General features: G+C 47.1%; 1 protein-coding gene across 2 annotated transcripts in view; it reads left to right on the forward strand.

Annotated features, from left to right (window-relative positions):
- Positions 1-19,827, forward strand: part of FSTL5 (follistatin like 5) — an 841,716-nt gene that overhangs the window by 810,651 nt on the left and 11,238 nt on the right. For both annotated transcript variants that reach the window (XM_089670377.1, XM_089670378.1), the window contains one exon: positions 16,829-16,953. In XM_089670377.1, coding sequence (XP_089526503.1) covers positions 16,829-16,953 — 125 coding nt within the window. The remainder of the gene's footprint in view (positions 1-16,828; positions 16,954-19,827) is intronic.

Here is a 19,827-nt window from a genome sequence, read left to right on the forward strand (position 1 = left end):
AGTTGCTATTCTACCTAATGTCGATAGAGTAGAGGTGCGAAAGCTCTTGAGGTCCCGTGGGATAGTTTCAAGTAGCGATCTGTAATTAGTTGGGTAAAGGTGGTTAGTCGTAGGGGTGAGTCTAATCCCCAAGTAAGGAATGCTGTGTTTTTCCCAGGTAAAAGGGAACTGTTTAGAAAGTAAGTCCTGGGTAATAGAGGGCGTATATAAATTTAAAATTGATGATTTGGATTCATTTAGTTTGTAATATGAGACCGCTGAGTAACTTTGAATGTGCGTACGAATCGTCTGGAGTGATTTATATGGATTTGTAATCATCAGTATAATGTCGTCTGCGAAGAGACTGATTTTGTGTTCAGTGGTGAGGTATTTGACTCCCGTGAAGCTTGGGTCGTTTCTAAGGTTAGTCGCTAGTGGTTCTATAAGTAAGGCAAAAATTATAGGGGAGAGGGGGCAACCTTGTCTGGTTCCATTGGATATACTAAAGGGCTGTGAGAGCGTGCCATTAGATAAGACTCTAGCGGAAGGTTTAGAGTAAAGGGCGAAGATCGCCGACAAGATCCAATCCGCAATGCCAAACTTTTGTAATGTAAGTGTCATAAATTTCCAATGAATTCGGTCGAAAGCCTTTTCCGCGTCTAGTGATAAAAAAAGGGAGGGACGTTTGTCAGTTTCAAGGTGGTGAAGTAGAGATATAATTCGCCTGGTGGCGTCAGGAGCTTGTCTACCAGGTATAAAACCCACTTGGTCTGGATGGATCAATGTAGGTAGGTATGGGAGTAATCTTTGAGCAATTATCTTGGCATATATTTTTATGTCTGTATTAAGTAGCGAGATCGGTCTGTAATTTTGAGCGAGTTGGGGGTCTTTGCCCGGTTTTGGGATGGTTGTGATTATCGATTGTAGCATGTCAGGGGGGAATTCCCCGTCAGATGCCACGTGATTGTAGAGTGCAGATAGGTGTGACTTAAGATCGGATGTAAATGTTTTGTAGTATTCATTAGTGAAGCCATCATTCCCTGGTGATTTATTTAAAGGTAGAGTGGTTATGACATTTTCAATTTCTAAGGCTGAGATTGGTACCGATAGAGATTCCAGTTGAGAAGGGGTAATGTGGGTGAGATTGGTGTTATGCAGGAAGCGTTCAATGGAGGGAATCGTTGGTTGGGTTGTATTAGAGTCGTCTTTTATGTTATATAGCTTCTGATAATATGTTGCAAAAGCGTTAGCAATATCTAGTGGATTTGTAAGAGGAGAACGTGTGATTGGATGCTGGATCAGAGATATTTTGGTCTTAAGTCATTTTTGTTTAATGGTCTTAGCAAGAAGAGAGCTTGCTTTATTACCGAGCGCATAAAATTTGGTCTTTGTTTTTTGGAGGTTGGTGTCATAAGAGTGGAGTAAGAGGGTGCGTAATTTGTTTCTATCTTGGTTTAGAATTGCTGAAATAGCAGGGTTAGGGTGTTTTTTGTTAATTTCCTCATTTAGGTTAATGGAGGTTAGAAGCTGGTCAATTTGTTGAGAGCGCTGTCTATTTATACGGGAGTTTAATTGTATGAGGATACCTGCCATGTAGGCCTTGTAAGTTTGCCAAAGTGTAGTAATTGAGATATCCGGAGTGGTGTTGGTAGCAAAAAACAATTTGTGGGCTTCTAAAATATGTTTCTGATTGTCCGGAAGTTTCAGGAGTGAAGAGTTGAGTCTCCAAATCGGTGGGAGCGCCGAGCGTCGATCGTCATCCAAGGATATACTGATTGGTGCGTGGTCTGACCAGGAAATGGTTCCAATGTTAGAGGAAGTCACTTGTTGTAATGTCCATTTATCAGTGATAAACATATCTATTCTGGAGTATGAAAGATGTGCTGGGGAGTAGTAGGTGTAGTCTCTCTCAGAGCCATGTTCGCATCTCCATATATCATACAAATCGTGATCATGTAGAAATTGATTAAAGGTATATTTAGTGGGTGGCTTCTTAGAGGATGAGTCCACGAGTGGGTTGCTCATAACGTTGAGGTCTCCGCCAATTATGAGTTTGCCTTGTTTATGATCTGAGAGGGTCTTATAGAGCATTCGGTAAAATTGCATTTGGTTGTTGTTTGGGCCGTATACATTCACCAATGTGTGGGTTATGTCCTTTATCTGGCAAATGAGGATATAAAAGCGTCCATGTGGGTCGGCTATTTTCGAGATGAATCGGAAAGGGAGAGAGTCATTAATGGCTATAATTACCCCGTTTTTCTTTTTAGGATTGGTTGCCATAAATATTTGTGAGAAAAGGTGCAGGTGTAGTTTAGGCGTTTTTTCCGTGGCGAAGTGAGTCTCTTGTATAAAGAAAATGTCGGCTCGGGATTTCCGGGTTTCTTTAAGGAGCAGCGATCGTTTGAATGGAGAGTTTAGGCCTCTAACGTTAAGAGATGTTATATTAATCATTTATATAAGTTTCTTCGTTGGAAATATAATGTCGGATTGTTGTTTCAGTAATCTCCTGAGAAAGGATAGTAATAGCATAGTCATGGTACCAGTAAGGCTCGAGTGGAGGTTTAGAGGAGGTGATCCATGTAGCCTCAAGGACAACACGATTGGAAGTAAGGAGGATTAGCTGATGGTGCCGTAGGAAAAAATGAGAGGAAACGCAAGGGATACTAAAAATAGTTTTGCAAAAAATGCAAAGAGGCCAAGTAGCCAACATCGCTACTTTAGAGCTGGGGGGTATAAACAGGCTTTGACCGCCTAGAGGGTCATGCCACACGTAAACTTGGAGAGCGAGCTTCATTAAATGTAGGCCGATCGCCAGAACTGTAAGCATTGAAAAAATAACCCCCGGGGGAGAAGGAAAGATGTCAGCACCTGGAATGCTCTATGTAACAGCTTGAGATGTCTCCATGCGTTGGGCAGAGTTTGAAGTGGTGTCATGTGTATCTGCAGGGAGAATGTTCCATGTCCTGAGCAGGTCTAAGCCTGCTTCCAGGTTCCTGACGGTGAATATTCTGCCTTGTCGTCACATTATTAATTTAGTTGAGAAGCCTCATTGGTAGGCTATGCCATGATTCCTTAGGGCCTTAGTGATGGAAATCATTTTTTTTCTATTAAGGAGCGTGGCTTTGGAGAGGTCCGCATAGAGGCGTAGATTTGCATGTGATGGCGGGAGAGGTGGTGGGTTTCTAGCCGCAATCATAATTTTTTCTTTAACCTGGTAAAAATGCACCCGGATCAGTACATCTCTTGGAATAGATGCCGGTAAAAACGCTGGTTTGGGCAGTCGGTGGGCTCGATCAATCGCGAGCTCTAGATCTGGAAGTGTTGGTAGGAGTAGTTTGAAGTACTGCTGTATGTAGAGTAGCAGATTTTCGCTCGGCACTGATTCAGGGATCCCTCTGAATTTAATGTTGTTGCGACGCGAGCAATCTTCTAAGTCTGCTAATTTTAAATTGATTTGCTCGATATCAGATGAGTGATCTGCATGAGCGTCAATCAAATCGTTATGCGCTGTTATGATATCACCTAGACTGCTTTCAATATGGCATATTCTACGCTCTTGGTGCTGTACCACATTAGTTATTTGATTTAAAGACGCAAAAATGTCATTTTGCAGAGATTGACGGAGTGACGTCAGCAGGTGTTTCATGGACACCTCCGTTAGCGGCTGATCTGCTGCTGGAAATGCGTCTATATCTGGCAGGTTTAAAGTAGCGGGTGGAGGCGTGATATGTAGGGCTTGGTAGGAAATGTTAGGATCCTGGTCCAATCGTGGCCTAGATTTGGCAGGGCTGCTAGTTGTGGGTGACAGAGGGGGTGAGAACTCACCAGGGTCCCCTGGGTAGAGCGATTCTTGTAGCCTCGGATCCCTGTGCTGAGCCCTGTAGTCCTCCTCGTGGCTGCTGTCTCCCTGTATGTCTGTGCTGCGGCCGCCATCTTGGATTCCCTGCACAATAGCAGGGAAGAATTTCGTCAGCTTCCCTGGATGATCAGGGGCTCTCCTCCTGTGGGGCATGGTTGTCGGGATGCGGGCAGAGGTATGTGACAGTGCGGGGTGATTTATTTCCCCCGGGGCCGGTGTGTGCCGCGTTGTAGGTGGCGGGTGGACGGAGCTGTGATCAGAGCACGTCCATCCCGTAGCCGGCCGCGCATGCACCCCAGCAAGGACATTTTAAAGAATAATAATAAACGCATATATTTTTGCAGGGTAACAAAATGTGCATTTACTATTTTTTTTAGGAGCCTGGAAAGCATTGCACCAGGGATCAGCAGATCGCTGTTGCCATGCAGGACTCCTGCAGACTGCCAGCCTGTACATCATATTGGGAGGCAGTTTCACATTGTCAGGAAGAATCAGTGAACTATCAGAGCTCTCAACAGTGCCCTGATAGTTGAGAATAGAGATGAGCGAATTATTCAAAAATTCGATTCGGCTGATTCGGCGAATTCTCGGAATAAATTCGATTCGAGTTGAATATATTCGCTGCGAATTTAACATATAAAAAGGGTGTTTCTAGGCTTCAGAGAGCCTTTATATTAGTGCAGAACGCTGTACCTTTAATTTAAATGCCCTTGGAGTCTGCTGGGGAAGAGAAATAATACTGTCAATCAGTATGACATGCAGATGAGTGCCGTCGATCTTAGAATCACCGCACACTTCACTCATTTGGGCAGTCACGGGGCCAAAACCAGAGTGTGGAGCCACAGTGTGGAGGTGGAGGCAGCAGCAATGGGAGGCCATACAGCACCCTATGACAAAATGGAACCCACCAGCAGTGTGAGGAGACCTGAAAGTGGCACATGGCAGAGTGTGGCGATGGAGACAGCAGCAATGGGAGGCCGTACAGGGACCCATGACACACTCTGGACCTGGCAGCAGCATGAGGAGGCGGTACAGGGGCCCATGACAGATTACGGGCCTGGCAGCAGCATGAGGAGTCGGTACGGGGGCCCATGGCAGATTACGGGCCTGGCAGCAGCAATGGGAAGCCCGTAATCTTCCAGCACCCTATGACAAAATGGAAGCCATCAGCAGTGTGAGGAGACCTGAAAGTGGCACATGGCAGAGTGTGGCGATGGAGACAGCAGCAATGGGAGGCCGTACAGGGACCCATGACACACTCTGGACCTGGCAGCAGCATGAGGAGTCGGTACGGGGGCCCATGGCAGATTACGGGCCTGGCAGCAGCAATGGGAGGCCCGTAATCTGCCAGCACTCTATGACAAAATGGAACCCACCAGCAGTGTGAGAAGACCTGAAACTGGCACATGGCAGAGTGTGGCGATGGAGACAGCAGCAATGGGAGGCTGTACAGGGACCCATGACACACTCTGGACCTGGCAGCAGCATGAGGAGGCGGTACAGGGGCCCATGACAGATTACGGGCCTGGCAGCAGCATGAGGAGTCGGTACGGGGGCCCATGGCAGATTACGGGCCTGGCAGCAGCAATGGGAGGCCCGTAATCTGCCAGCACCCTATGACAAAATGGAACCCACCAGCAGTGTGAGGAGACCTGAAAGTGGCACATGGCAGAGTGTGGCGATGGAGACAGCAGCAATGGGAGGCCGTACAGGGACCCATGACACACTCTGGACCTGGCAGCAGCATGAGGAGGCGGTACAGGGGCCCATGACAGATTACGGGCCTGGCAGCAGCATGAGGAGTCGGTACGGGGGCCCATGGCAGATTACGGGCCTGGCAGCAGCAATGGGAGGCCGTACAGGGACCCATGACACACTCTGGACCTGGCAGCAGCATGAGGAGGCGGTACAGGGGCCCATGACAGATTACAGGCCTGGCAGCAGCATGAGCAGTCGGTATGGGGGCCCATGGCAGATTACGGGCCAGGCAGCAGCAATGGGAGGCCGTACAGGGACCCATGACACACTCTGGACCTGGCAGCAGCATGAGGAGGCGGTACAGGGGCCCATGACAGATTACGGGCCTGGCAGCAGCATGAGGAGTCGGTACGGGGGCCCATGGCAGATTACGGGCCTGGCAGCAGCAATGGGAGGCCCGTAATCTGCCAGCACCCTATGACAAAATGGAACCCACCAGCAGTGTGAGGAGACCTGAAAGTGGCACATGGCAGAGTGTGGCGATGGAGACAGCAGCAATGGGAGGCCGTACAGGGACCCATGACACACTCTGGACCTGGCAACAGCATGAGGAGTCGGTACGGGGGCCCATGGCAGATTACGGGCCTGGCAGCAGCAATGGGAGGCCCGTAATCTGCCAGCACCCTATGACAAAATGGAACCCACCAGCAGTGTGAGGAGACCTGAAAGTGGCACATGGCAGAGTGTGGCGATGGAGACAGCAGCAATGGGAGGCCGTACAGGGACCCATGACACACTCTGGACCTGGCAGCAGCATGAGGAGGCGGTACAGGGGCCCATGACAGATTACGGGCCTGGCAGCAGCATGAGGAGTCGGTACGGGGGCCCATGGCAGATTACGGGCCTGGCAGCAGCAATGGGAGGCCCGTAATCTGCCAGCACCCTATGACAAAATGGAACCCACCAGCAGTGTGAGGAGACCTGAAAGTGGCACATGGCAGAGTGTGGCGATGGAGACAGCAGCAATGGGAGGCCGTACAGGGACCCATGACACACTCTGGACCTGGCAGCAGCATGAGGAGTCGGTACGGGGGCCCATGGCAGATTACGGGCCTGGCAGCAGCAATGGGAGGCCCGTAATCTGCCAGCACCCTATGACAAAATGGAACCCACCAGCAGTGTGAGGAGACCTGAAAGTGGCACATGGCAGAGTGTGGCGATGGAGACAGCAGCAATGGGAGGCCGTACAGGGACCCATGACACACTCTGGACCTGGCAGCAGCATGAGGAGGCGGTACAGGGGCCCATGACAGATTACGGGCCTGGCAGCAGCATGAGGAGTCGGTACGGGGGCCCATGGCAGATTACGGGCCTGGCAGCAGCAATGGGAGGCCCGTAATCTGCCAGCACCCTATGACAAAATGGAACCCACCAGCAGTGTGAGGAGACCTGAAAGTGGCACATGGCAGAGTGTGGCGATGGAGACAGCAGCAATGGGAGGCCGTACAGGGACCCATGACACACTCTGGACCTGGCAGCAGCATGAGGAGTCGGTACGGGGGCCCATGGCAGATTACGGGCCTGGCAGCAGCAATGGGAGGCCCGTAATCTGCCAGCACCCTATGACAAAATGGAACCCACCAGCAGTGTGAGGAGAGCTGAAAGTGGCACATGGCAGAGTGTGGCGATGGAGACAGCAGCAATGGGAGGCCGTACAGGGACCCATGACACACTCTGGACCTGGCAGCAGCATGAGGAGGCGGTACAGGGGCCCATGACAGATTACGGGCCTGGCAGCAGCATGAGGAGTCGGTACGGGGGCCCATGGCAGATTACGGGCCTGGCAGCAGCAATGGGAGGCCGTACAGGGACCCATGACACACTCTGGACCTGGCAGCAGCATGAGGAGGTGGTACAGGGGCCCATGACAGATTACGGGCCTGGCAGCAGCATGAGGAGTCGGTACGGGAGCCCATGGCAGATTACGGGCCTGGCAGCAGCAATGGGAGGCCGTACAGGGACCCATGACACACTCTGGACCTGGCAGCAGCATGAGTAGGCGGTACAGGGGCCCATGACAGATTACGGGCCTGGCAGCAGCATGAGGAGTCGATACGGGGGCCCATGGCAGATTACGGGCCTGGCAGCAGCAATGGGAGGCCCGTAATCTGCCAGCACCCTATGACAAAATGGAACCCACCAGCAGTGTGAGGAGACCTGAAAGTGGCACATGGCAGAGTGTGGCGATTGAGACAGCAGCAATGGGAGGCCGTACAGGGACCCATGACACACTCTGGACCTGGCAGCAGCATGAGGAGGCAGTACAGGGGCCCATGACAGATTACGGGCCTGGCAGCAGCATGAGGAGTCGGTACGGGGCCCATGGCAGATTACGGGCCTGGCAGCAGCAATGGGAGGCTCGTAATCTGCCAGCACCCTATGACAAAATGGAACCCATCAGCAGTGTGAGGAGACCTGAAAGTGGCACATGGCAGAGTGTGGCGATGGAGACAGCAGCAATGGGAGGCCGTACAGGGACCCATGACACACTCTGGACCTGGCAGCAGCATGAGGAGTCGGTACGGGGGCCCATGGCAGATTACGGGCCTGGCAGCAGCAATGGGAGGCCCGTAATCTGCCAGCACCCTATGACAAAATGGAACCCACCAGCAGTGTGAGGAAACCTGAAAGTGGCACATGGCAGAGTGTGGCGATGGAGACAGCAGCAATGGGAGGCCGTACAGGGACCCATGACACACTCTGGACCTGGCAGCAGCAAGAGGAGGCGGTACAGGGGCCCATGGCAGAGTGGCGAAGCCTAAGCAGCTTAAATTGAAGGCCATACAGAGGCCTATGTTAAAAATAATAACATGTTTGGGGCATGATTCATGGTGGATTTAGTCAGTTGTGTCAGGAACTGGTGGGTTGAAATCCAGACTAATGCACGCCTGATTCATTTTCACAAACGTGAGTCTCTCCACACTTTGGGTGGACAGTCGTGTCCTCCGCGGAGTTACAATACCTCCTGCCGCACTAAACACGCGCTCCGATGCCACGCTACTGGCCGGGCATGACAGCCTTTCAAGGGCAAATTCAGCTAGTTGGGGCCAAAGGTCAAGTTTCGTTGCCCAGTAGTCAAGGGGATTGTCTACCTCGGTTGGCAGGGTGCTGTCCAAGTAGGCCCAAGCCTGTTGTTTGAGGTCCTGCTCCAGGTCCACCTGATGCTGCTGCTGCTGCGGCTGGTTAGTAGTTTCCTTACTGCGCTGGTGAAGAAAGCTACTCATCATCGACTGCAGACTGAGGCAGCCGCTGCTGGTGGAGCTGCCACTGCTCCTACCACCCCACCCCTCCCCTGCTGCCATGGCAGCGGAACGCGAGCGCACAGGGCCCACAGTGTCTGAGGATGGACGTTGGCGCAGAAAGGCAGAGACCAACTGACTACATAGGTGGTTTATATAGTACGTTATTTTGGCCTCCCTCTCAGCAGGTGTGAAAAAGGCCACCATTTTTGAACGGTAGCGAGGGTCCAACAAGGTGGACAGCCAAAAGTCATCCCTCTGTCTGATGGTTATTATTCGGCTGTCGCTACGCAAGCAACCGAGCATGCTATGGGCCATTTGTACCAAGGAATGCGAGAGACTCCCTACCTCCATCTCCACAGCATACTGCCACGCTGCGTCTGGGTCCTCTGTCTCCTCCTCCTCCTCCTCTACCAGATGCTCCTGCTCCTCCACTCCTGTCCGCTGAGTGGAAAAACCACCCATTTCACTCAATAATTCCTGAGCACCAATGTCCTCCTCTACCTCCTCCTCTTCTTCCTGTCCTGCCCCCACAGGGGTCATGTGGCGTTGAGATCTGTGCGCCACGTCTACCGCACCCTGACCAGCCATTGTTAACAGCATTTGTTCCAGGACGTGCAACAGAGGAATGACGTCGTTCATCCCATAGTCCTGCCGACTCACGAATAGCGTGGCCTCCTCAAAGGGCCTGAGCAAGCGGCAGGTGTCACGCATGAGCTGCCAATGGCTGACATCTAAGTTACACAGGGGAGTACCTTTATCCGCTTGTAACATCAGGAAATCGGTGATGGCCTTTCGCTGTTCGTAAAGGCGGTCTAACATATGTAGGGTTGAATTCCACCTTGTTGCAACGTCACAGCATGAGGAGTCGGTACGGGGGCCCATGGCAGATTACGGGCCTGGCAGCAGCAATGGGAGGCCCGTAATCTGCCAGCACCCTATGACAAAATGGAACCCACCAGCAGTGTGAGGAGACCTGAAAGTGGCACATGGCAGAGTGTGGCGATGGAGACAGCAGCAATGGGAGGCCGTACAGGGACCCATGACACACTCTGGACCTGGCAGCAGCATGAGGAGGCGGTACAGGGACCCATGACAGATTACGGGCCTGGCAGCAGCATGAGGAGTCGGTACGGGGGCCCATGGCAGATTACGGGCCTGGCAGCAGCAATGGGAGGCCCGTAATCTGCCAGCATCCTATGACAAAATGGAACCCACCAGCAGTGTGAGGAGACCTGAAAGTGGCACATGGCAGAGTGTGGCGATGGAGACAGCAGCAATGGGAGGCCGTACAGGGACCCATGACACACTCTGGACCTGGCAGCAGCATGAGGAGGCGGTACAGGGGCCCATGACAGATTACGGGCCTGGCAGCAGCATGAGGAGTCAGTACGGGGGCCCATGGCAGATTACGGGCCTGGCAGCAGCAATGGGAGGCCCGTAATCTGCCAGCACCCTATGACAAAATGGAACCCACCAGCAGTGTGAGGAGACCTGAAAGTGGCACATGGCAGAGTGTGGCGATGGAGACAGCAGCAATGGGAGGCCGTACAGGGACCCATGACACACTCTGGACCTGGCAGCAGCATGAGGAGGCGGTACAGGGGCCCATGACAGATTACGGGCCTGGCAGCAGCAATGGGAGGCCCGTAATCTGCCAGCACCCTATGACAAAATGGAACCCACCAGCAGTGTGAGGAGACCTGAAAGTGGCACATGGCAGAGTGTGGCGATGGAGACAGCAGCAATGGGAGGCCATACAGGGACCCATGACACACTCTGGACCTGGCAGCAGCATGAGGAGGCGGTACAGGGGCCCATGACAGATTACGGGCCTGGCAGCAGCAATGGGAGGCCCGTAATCTGCCAGCACCCTATGACAAAATGGAACCCACCAGCAGTGTGAGGAGACCTGAAAGTGGCACATGGCAGAGTGTGGCGATGGAGACAGCAGCAATGGGAGGCCGTACAGGGACCCATGACACACTCTGGACCTGGCAGCAGCATGAGGAGTCGGTACGGGGGCCCATGGCAGATTACGGGCCTGGCAGCAGCAATGGGAGGCTCGTAATCTGCCAGCACCCTATGACAAAATGGAACCCACCAGCAGTGTGAGGAGACCTGAAAGTGGCACATGGCAGAGTGTGGCGATGGAGACAGCAGCAATGGGAGGCCGTACAGGGACCCATGACACACTCTGGACCTGGCAGCAGCATGAGGAGGCGGTACAGAGGCCCATGACAGATTACGGGCCTGGCAGCAGCAATGGGAGGCCCGTAATCTGCCAGCACCCTATGACAAAATGGAACCCACCAGCAGTGTGAGGAGACCTGAAAGTGGCACATGGCAGAGTGTGGCGATGGAGACAGCAGCAATGGGAGGCTGTACAGGGACCCATGACACACTCTGGACCTGGCAGCAGCATGAGGAGGCGGTACAGGGGCCCATGACAGATTACGGGCCTGGCAGCAGCATGAGGAGTCGGTACGGGGGCCCATGGCAGATTACGGGGCTGGCAGCAGCAATGGGAGGCCATACAGGGACCCATGACACACTCTGGACCTTGCAGCAGCATGAGGAGTCGGTACGGGGGCCCATGGCAGATTACGGGCCTGGCAGATGACGACGAGGCTGCCAAGTGCGATCAGCCTCATCATCATCAATTAGGGTCTCCGCCTCACTACTAGCCCCCTCGGCTGCGTGTGGGTCAGGAGACAGACCTGTCTCTAGACCGGCTACCGAGCCACTCTCCTCGCCAGTACTTCTTCGCCTGGCTGCTGAAGAGGCGGATGTCTCCCCCCGTTCCTGACCGCCCTCTGTTAGCTCTTCCTCACTGTACAGTGGGGCTGAGCCCACAGCATGCGATACTTCGCTTGGTCAGGGAACACCAAAGGACAGGGGCAGGTAGAGGACACGTGATTTCAGTGGGCTTGCTCCCGGGCCATGCCAACTAACGGTTGTGTCTGACGTACCCACCGACCGTTGGCTGTAGGTGTCAGAGGTGACCTGGGAAGAGGAAGACGACCGAGCCAACCAATCGATGACGGCAGGGTTGTCGGTGGAGACACGACCGCTGGATGACACCGGGAGCACTGGCCTCTGGCTGCAACTAGTGCTGCCTCGACCCCTTCCTCTGCTGCCACGTCTGCTCGCTCCTGAAACATTGCCTCCTCTGCCACTCCTCTGCGTGTTGTCTGACATACTCTTTAATTCAACGATTCTGTGTCCCTGAGTAACAATTCTGTGTCCCTGAGTAACAATTCTGTGTCCCTGAGTAACGATTCTGTGTCCCTGAGTAACAATTCTGTGTCCCTGAGTAACGATTCTGTGTCCCTGAGTAACGATTCTGTGTCCCTGAGTAACGATTCTGTGTCCTTCAGTAACAATTCTGTGTCCCTGAGTAACAATTCTGTGTCCCTGAGTAACAATTCTGTGTCCCTGAGTAACAATTCTGTGTCCCTCAGTAACAATTCTGTGTCCCTCAGTAACAATTCTGTGTCCCTGAGTAACGATTCTGTGTCCCTGAGTAACGATTCTGTGTCCCTCAGTAACGATTCTGTGTCCCTGAGTAACAATTCTGTGTCTGTCCCTGAGTAACAATTCTGTGTCCCTGAGTAACGATTCTGTGTCCCTGAGTAACGATTCTGTGTCCCTCAGTAACGATTCTGTGTCCCTGAGTAACGATTCTGTGTCCCTGAGTAACGATTCTGTGTCCCTCAGTAACAATTCTGTGTCCCTGAGTAACAATTCTGTGTCCCTGAGTAACAATTCTGTGTCCCTGAGTAACGATTCTGTGTCCCTCAGTAACGATTCTGTGTCCCCGAGTAACGATTCTGTGTCCCTGAGTAACGATTCTGTGTCCCTGAGTAACGATTCTGTGTCCCTCAGTAACGATTCTGTGTCCCTGAGTAACAATTCTGTGTCCCTGAGTAACGATTCTGTGTCCCTCAGTAACGATTCTGTGTCCCTGAGTAACGATTCTGTGTCCCTGAGTAACAATTCTGTGTCCCTGAGTAACAATTCTGTGTCCCTGAGTAACGATTCTGTGTCCCTCAGTAACGATTCTGTGTCCCTGAGTAACGATTCTGTGTCCCTGAGTAACAATTCTGTGTCCCTGAGTAACAATTCTGTGTCCCTGAGTAACGATTCTGTGTCCCTGAGTAACAATTCTGTGTCCCTGAGTAACAATGCTGTGTCCCTGAGTAACAATGCTGTGTCCATGAGTAACAATTCTGTGTCCCTGAGTAACAATTCTGTGTCCCTGAGTAACGATTCTGTGTCCCTCAGTAACAATTCTGTGTCCCTGAGTAACAATTCTGTGTCCCTCAGTAACAATTTTGTGTCCCTGAGTAACAATTCTGTGTCCCTCAGTAACAATTCTGTGTCTGTCCCTGAGTAACAATTCTGTGTCCCTGAGTAACAATTCTGTGTCCCTGAGTAACAATTCTGTGTCTGTCCCTGAGTAACAATTCTGTGTCCCTGAGTAACAATTCTGTGTCCCTGAGTAACAATTCTGTGTCCCTCAGTAACGATTCTGTGTCCCTCAGTAACAATTCTGTGTCCCTGAGTAAAAATTCTGTTTCCCTGAGTAACAATTCTGTGTCTGTCACTGAGTAACAATTCTGTGTCCCTGAGTAACAATTCTGTGTCCCTGAGTAACAATTCTGTGTCCCTAAGTAACGATTCTGTGTCACTAAGTAACGATTCTGTGGCCCTAAAGTCTCTCTGGCCCTAACTCTGTCCCTAATACAGACAGGTCTGTCTCTCTTGAATGACCGGAGGCTAATGGAGAATTGTAAGATGGCCGCAATTTATAGCTCCACCATTACACAGTGCTGGCTGGCTGGCTGCTGATTGGCTAATGCGATCACATGTCATGAATGAATGCATTATGGGTCAGCGCGCCTTGTCTGCGCGCCTTCCCAGAGATCCCCGCTCCGTCGCCACACATGTCGCCGCCATTTTTGGAAAAATTCGATTCGTGCATCCGAAGTTTGCTAATTTTCGGATTCGGCGCGAATCAAATTTTTCCTGATCTTCGAAACTAATTCCACTTCGCCATGTTCGATTCGTTCATCTCTAGTTGAGAACTACAAGCCGACATCCAGAAATCATGTTGGTACTTGTAATTGATTAATTCACAGAACTCTGGGAATGAATGACTCAGCCATGTGGGTGGCACTCCACACATCTGCACCATGGAACTTCTCCCCATACTGCTGTCACACAGAGGGCTTTGATCATCGAGCCACTGCAGGAGCAGGAACAGGTTTTTAGGTTTCCGCCCTAAAAATGGGTGGAACATGTAACATGTTTCTGAAGGTGAACTTATCCTTTTCATTCTATTGTCTTTGCCTTGAACTAAATAAATCAAACTTTTTAAATCGTATTATAAAACCTGTCCTCTTTGTTTACAAACAGAAGTGGGTGGGGAAGGAACTGTCATTTAGCATTTTTTTTTTACTTCTTGCTGACCACATAATGCAAATGTGCGATGCTAGAGAGGGTGGGCTTTGCTGCACATATGCATCTATGGTGGATGAGGTTTCTGTTCTGACAACATGCTCACTGCATACTCCCAGAACACTGACAGAGCTGTCTCAGACAGCTCCCAGTCTCTAGTTATGTTTAGGGGCTGGCAGGCAATCACAGTGATCATGTGAAAAGTCTGTCCCACCCCCCTGCATAAAGATCCAGTTAAAGGGCCAATGGGTCTGGACGAAGGAAGGGGTTGAATGATCCCTTTTTCTGTAGTATATCCAACATGTGTCCCCCCCAAACCATACCAGGCCACATGTCCACAACATTGGGAAGGTATCTTGAAGTGGACAAATACATCATCCCTACATCCCGGCCTGGTGACTATGGGGGTCTGTGGGGTGGAATTATCAGAATCTGAAAGCTCCTTCAGAATAAAGGATTCTCCATATATTCATATATACATATGAATGAGTAAGGGTTAAATAGCATTCTTGTTACTCATTCTCACAAAAAATTACAAAGTTATTAAACACACGCACGCCCACACACCATGACAAAGTATTTTATATATATATATATACAAAATAAATTAAAATAAACATGTTCCCTCATGTAAATCTAATGTCAATTATAATGACAGACACTGAGGAGACACCCATACCACAACAATGCTTATCCACCATATGTCCATCACTAAATGCCAGCTCCCTTGCCAGCTGCTGAATGTCAACAAATTGACTAGTGATACTGGTTGATGTCATTGACCAAATATAGTCTTAGATATTCTTATATCTGTTTTATGATGTAATATTCCTGTTTGTATGTAATATTGTATGAAATAATTTTACTTAAAATAATTTACTGCAAATAAATAAAACTCAGTAGATTTCAATATGCAATATCCCTTTTTAATGTGAACACTGCATTAGGATTATCTGCAGTATTTTCTAAACTGTTGGATGTGTACAGTACATGAATGATCAGGGCAGCACAGTGGCTAAATGGTTAGCACTTCCACCTGCCAGTACCAGGGTTGTTGGTTCGAATCCCAGCCACGGCACCTCCTGCCTGGAGTTTGCATGTTCTCCCTGTGCTTGCGTGGGTTTCCTCCAGGTACTCCGGTTTCTTCCCACACTCCAAAGACATACTAATAGGTTAATTGGATCCTGTCTAAATTGGCCCCTGTATATGAATATGAGTTAGGGACCTTAGATTGTACGCCCCTTGAGGGTTAGGAACTGATGTGAATGTATAATATATATGTAAAGCTCTGCATAAATTGACGGCGCTATATAAGTACCTGAAATAAATCAACACATTGGTAGTTTAAAGTGAAGTTTTGGGCATAACAAACAAGGGGGACACTTACATATTGTACTGGCCTCATCTGGGTATCAAAATACTAGATCAGATTTACTGAAGAGGATGGTTCATATACATGATAACTAACAGAATTTCTGTAAGAGATGTATGATTAGGCATTTATATATGTGGATTACATCAAAGCTTTCAGTGATGACCAGTTTGTCAGCTGTTTGCCTTATTCTTAAAAAAAGATGTTTCACAGATTATTATTATTGTTGTCAAAGGTTTGATTTAAATAATGATTGAAACAAAAGCTTTGTGTTTCTCCGTTTAATTTATGCAGATATCAAACATAAAACCTGAAGTTTCCTGTCGGGAATTTAGAAACCATTTAAAATGTTTTATTCGATTTGCTGGAAAAAGGGAAGTAACAAAACAATGAAAACTGATTTATAAAAACAGATTAAAATGGAGGCAACAGAAACACCTTTCATTGTTGGTTTCACAATGAAATAACACTCCTAACTGGTTGCAGTGGGAAACACCAACAGGTTTACAGACTCTAAATTACTTTTAATGTAGACAATTACGGTATATTAATCCCTTCCCTTAACTGCCTTATGGCCCTTTAAGAGGTTCTAAATGATGGGAGGCGGAGGGAAGGGAAAAAACAATGAAAACTGATTTATAAAAACAGATTAAAATGGAGGCAACAGAAACACCTTTCATTGTTGGTTTCACAATGAAATAACACTCCTAACTGGTTGCAGTGGGAAACACCAACAGATTTACAGACTCTAAATTACTTTTAATGTAGACAATTACGGTATATTAATCCCTTCCCTTAACTGCCTTATGGCCCTTTAAGAGGTTCTAAATGATGGGAGGCGGAGGCGGGCATTCCAATCATGTGACTGCTGTGATTGGCAGTCACAGTGGTCACATGAGTGGAAAGTTCCCAGCCGCAAGTATGCATCGGAAGGCACAGGCTCTCAGCACAGAAAATATTTTTATAAGGATGCTGAGGGGCCACATATATGTGTATGACCAGTGGTAACAGGTTTAGATGAACAAAGTGCATAACCAGGGCATTGGCCACTCACAGACAGCTCAAAGAATACATGTATTGCAATTGAAATTTACCTAGAATATGTCATTATACTTTATTGATGTTTATATTCTTATTTATTTCATTTACTATCTGCAGGTTATAACACAAGCAAGTGGAAGTGTTTCCCATCATACCATTCATACTCAGCCAGTTGGAAAGCATTTTGACAGAGTTGATGACTTTTTCATTCCCAGTACAACACTGATAATTAATCATATCAGGTACAAAAAATAGCACTGATTTTAACAGAAAAGGAAAAGTGTTATAAATGAATGTATATTTGATTCTAAATAAGTCTTAAATTAACATTTTTTCATAACAAAAGCCATAATCATTTTCCTTGAAATGAAATGTCAGTATGGATGTACAGCTAACAAACTTCAGTGAATGCTTTTAAAATTAAAGTTATAAAATATTTTTTTTTCTCATGATCTTTCAAATGTCAGGGGATCATATAGTTAGTATTGATTAATATAGCATACATACTTAATGTATTCCACTAAGCAGAGCTAACTGCATTGTACAAGTTACATGCAAAGGGCAAACAAGAGTAAATGACCTTTATAATATATTATATAACTTCTACATGCAACGTGACATGAAACGTATAACAAAAAAAAATACTATTACTGCTATTATTTAGGTTATTTGTTGGAACCTTTAATAGTTCAGGTTCTGTGGAGAACTAATTATGATACCATTCACAGGAGAATATACATTTATTCTACCTCATCATTTTAAATGCTTGGGTATTTTTACTTTTGTTAAAGGACACTGATAATAGCTTCAGCTCAATTTTATTTTTAATGATATTTTTTATATGAAAAATGGAAAGTGGTTGCCATTGCATGCTTTGTGTAGCTGAAAACATGGATGGAGCTGTCTGATGGCAGATGAGTCTCCCCCCCCCCCCCCCTTTGACTTATTAAGTTGAGTGTAAATTTCATCTTCAGCTGTTGAGCACTGTAAACAAAATAGTTTTTACAACAGTTGGTAGAATGTAACAGGGAAACATGTAAAATGAAGTTTAATGCTCCATCTGCTGGCTAAATATAATATAAATTAATTAAATGTGATATTTAATATTAACCTACAAAAAAAGAAACAGTTTTTACTTTTTTTTATTAACCACAATAAACACAGAAAATATAAAACAAACCCCTAGCATTATTCATTTAACCCTTGGCTTACTGTTTTTCTTGTGCACAACATAAAAACTGTTTTTATCTAAGATACATATAGTATAAATATTATTTTCCAGATAGCTTAAGCTGTCCATACACATCTAGCACTTAACAGGTTCTTCTATCCATGCTAAACAGCGTTGATGGATGAATTCCTCTGCTGACTGATAGAATGCAGACAAATATTCTCCAGCAGGCTCTTTTACCAAAAGGTGATTGAATGGGGAAGTGGATCCCACTTTCTGCTAAAGCCATTTTGATTGTAAGAAATGCCTAACAGAAGCTGTCAAAGAGTTCCTTGATTATGATTGAAAGATGTTTTAGATGCTTAGCAATCTGTTTTCTTCAATGCTTTTACAGTGCTATTTTAAGTAGGATGGACAAAGGCAGAGATAAAAATGGTATACTACTTGGTAATTATAAGGTTTATTTTCAACTTTTGCCTATCTGTTCAATTTATACAGCAATGACAAATGATGTTTTACCATATGAAATAAAAATCCTTCAGGTTGTTGTCATTTTTTTTGTCTTGAGATTTGATTCATGTTTGTGTGAACCTGAACATGCATATAACAAGCTAAAACACAACAGAAGCTAGATGGATGTGTACCAGGGGTGGACTGACCATTCTAGCACTCGGGCACTGTCCGAGGGCCCGGGGTCAGTAGGGGGCCCCATGAGATGCCCCTGGTACCTTTCATTGGCTTTTTCATAGGCTTTTTTGGGTGTGGGCGAGGACACAGGGGCCCCATGATCCCTTATTGCCCGGCGGACCCATGAGTTGTCAGTCCGCCCCTGATGTGTACATACTGTATTAACTATGATTTGGAACTTATAAAAAATTAAATGTAGCTGGCTAAAAGTGTGTTTTAATATGCATATATACAGTTAACGTATAGCACCATGAATTAATGAGCACCACATTTAAAATATTATTTGGCTCTATAATATAATTATAGAAAGAAAATGTACAATATATCACATATTAAATATTTTTCCAGTGTTGTAGTCATAGTGCTAACATTCTAATAGGCAGTATATGCTCAAAAATATACCATAGTCTGAGGTTCAAAAAGCTGCAGAGAAATGACATTAACATTTATATTACATTCATTTATATAAGAATACTTTTAAAAGTGATATAAATGAATGTGAAATGGCAACATTCTGTATGATTGAATTGTATTTTTTGTCTCATTTGTGAGTTTAAACAATTGTAAATAGGTACTGTATAGAAAAACTAGCCTATTTTTAGCCATTATATTCATAAGCATTAATGTGCATTCACACTGCAAGTATCTCCTTTTTTTTTTTCTTTTTCTTTCTTTGCAAACTTGTGGCATCATAAAGGATTGCAGCCGTATCTATTTAATACTGAACTTTTGTAACTCAAACCCTCTGCAACTGCTGCCACACTGATTAATCCTTCAAGATGTCACCATTACCAGCATCGGCAGACCTACATTAGTTTCTCCAGTCTTATAAACCCATTTTACACTTTTGTATTTGTAAAAAAAATATATGTATATATTTTTTTATTGAACTCAGCGTTTTGAATTTAACTAATACCCTTTATGAGCTAACTTAGGTTAAAGATGCAAGCATTTGGGGTTTTAGATGACTTCCGAAGTTAACAAAGGGACCTAAGGGACCTTGAAATCTTGCAACTTTAAAAACTTAAGTTACCTAAGGTATTATTAAGCTGCTCACTTTCTGTATTAATTGATGGCTGACACAGTACAAAACTCTAACACCGTTAATTTAATTCAAATAGCCCATTAATTTTAAGTTATACTAAATGCCATTTCTGGTTCATTTTTCATAAGCCTACTTTTTTTTCCACATTTGGCAAGTATGCACATGCCATATTATTAAACTATAACAGACTACGTCCCATAAAAATGTAAAATC

The sequence above is a fragment of the Staurois parvus genome, unplaced genomic scaffold, assembly GCF_062004578.1.
Source record: "Staurois parvus isolate SC_StPar_1 unplaced genomic scaffold, SC_StPar_1.0 ptg000090l, whole genome shotgun sequence".
Lineage (NCBI taxonomy): Eukaryota > Metazoa > Chordata > Amphibia > Anura > Ranidae > Staurois > Staurois parvus.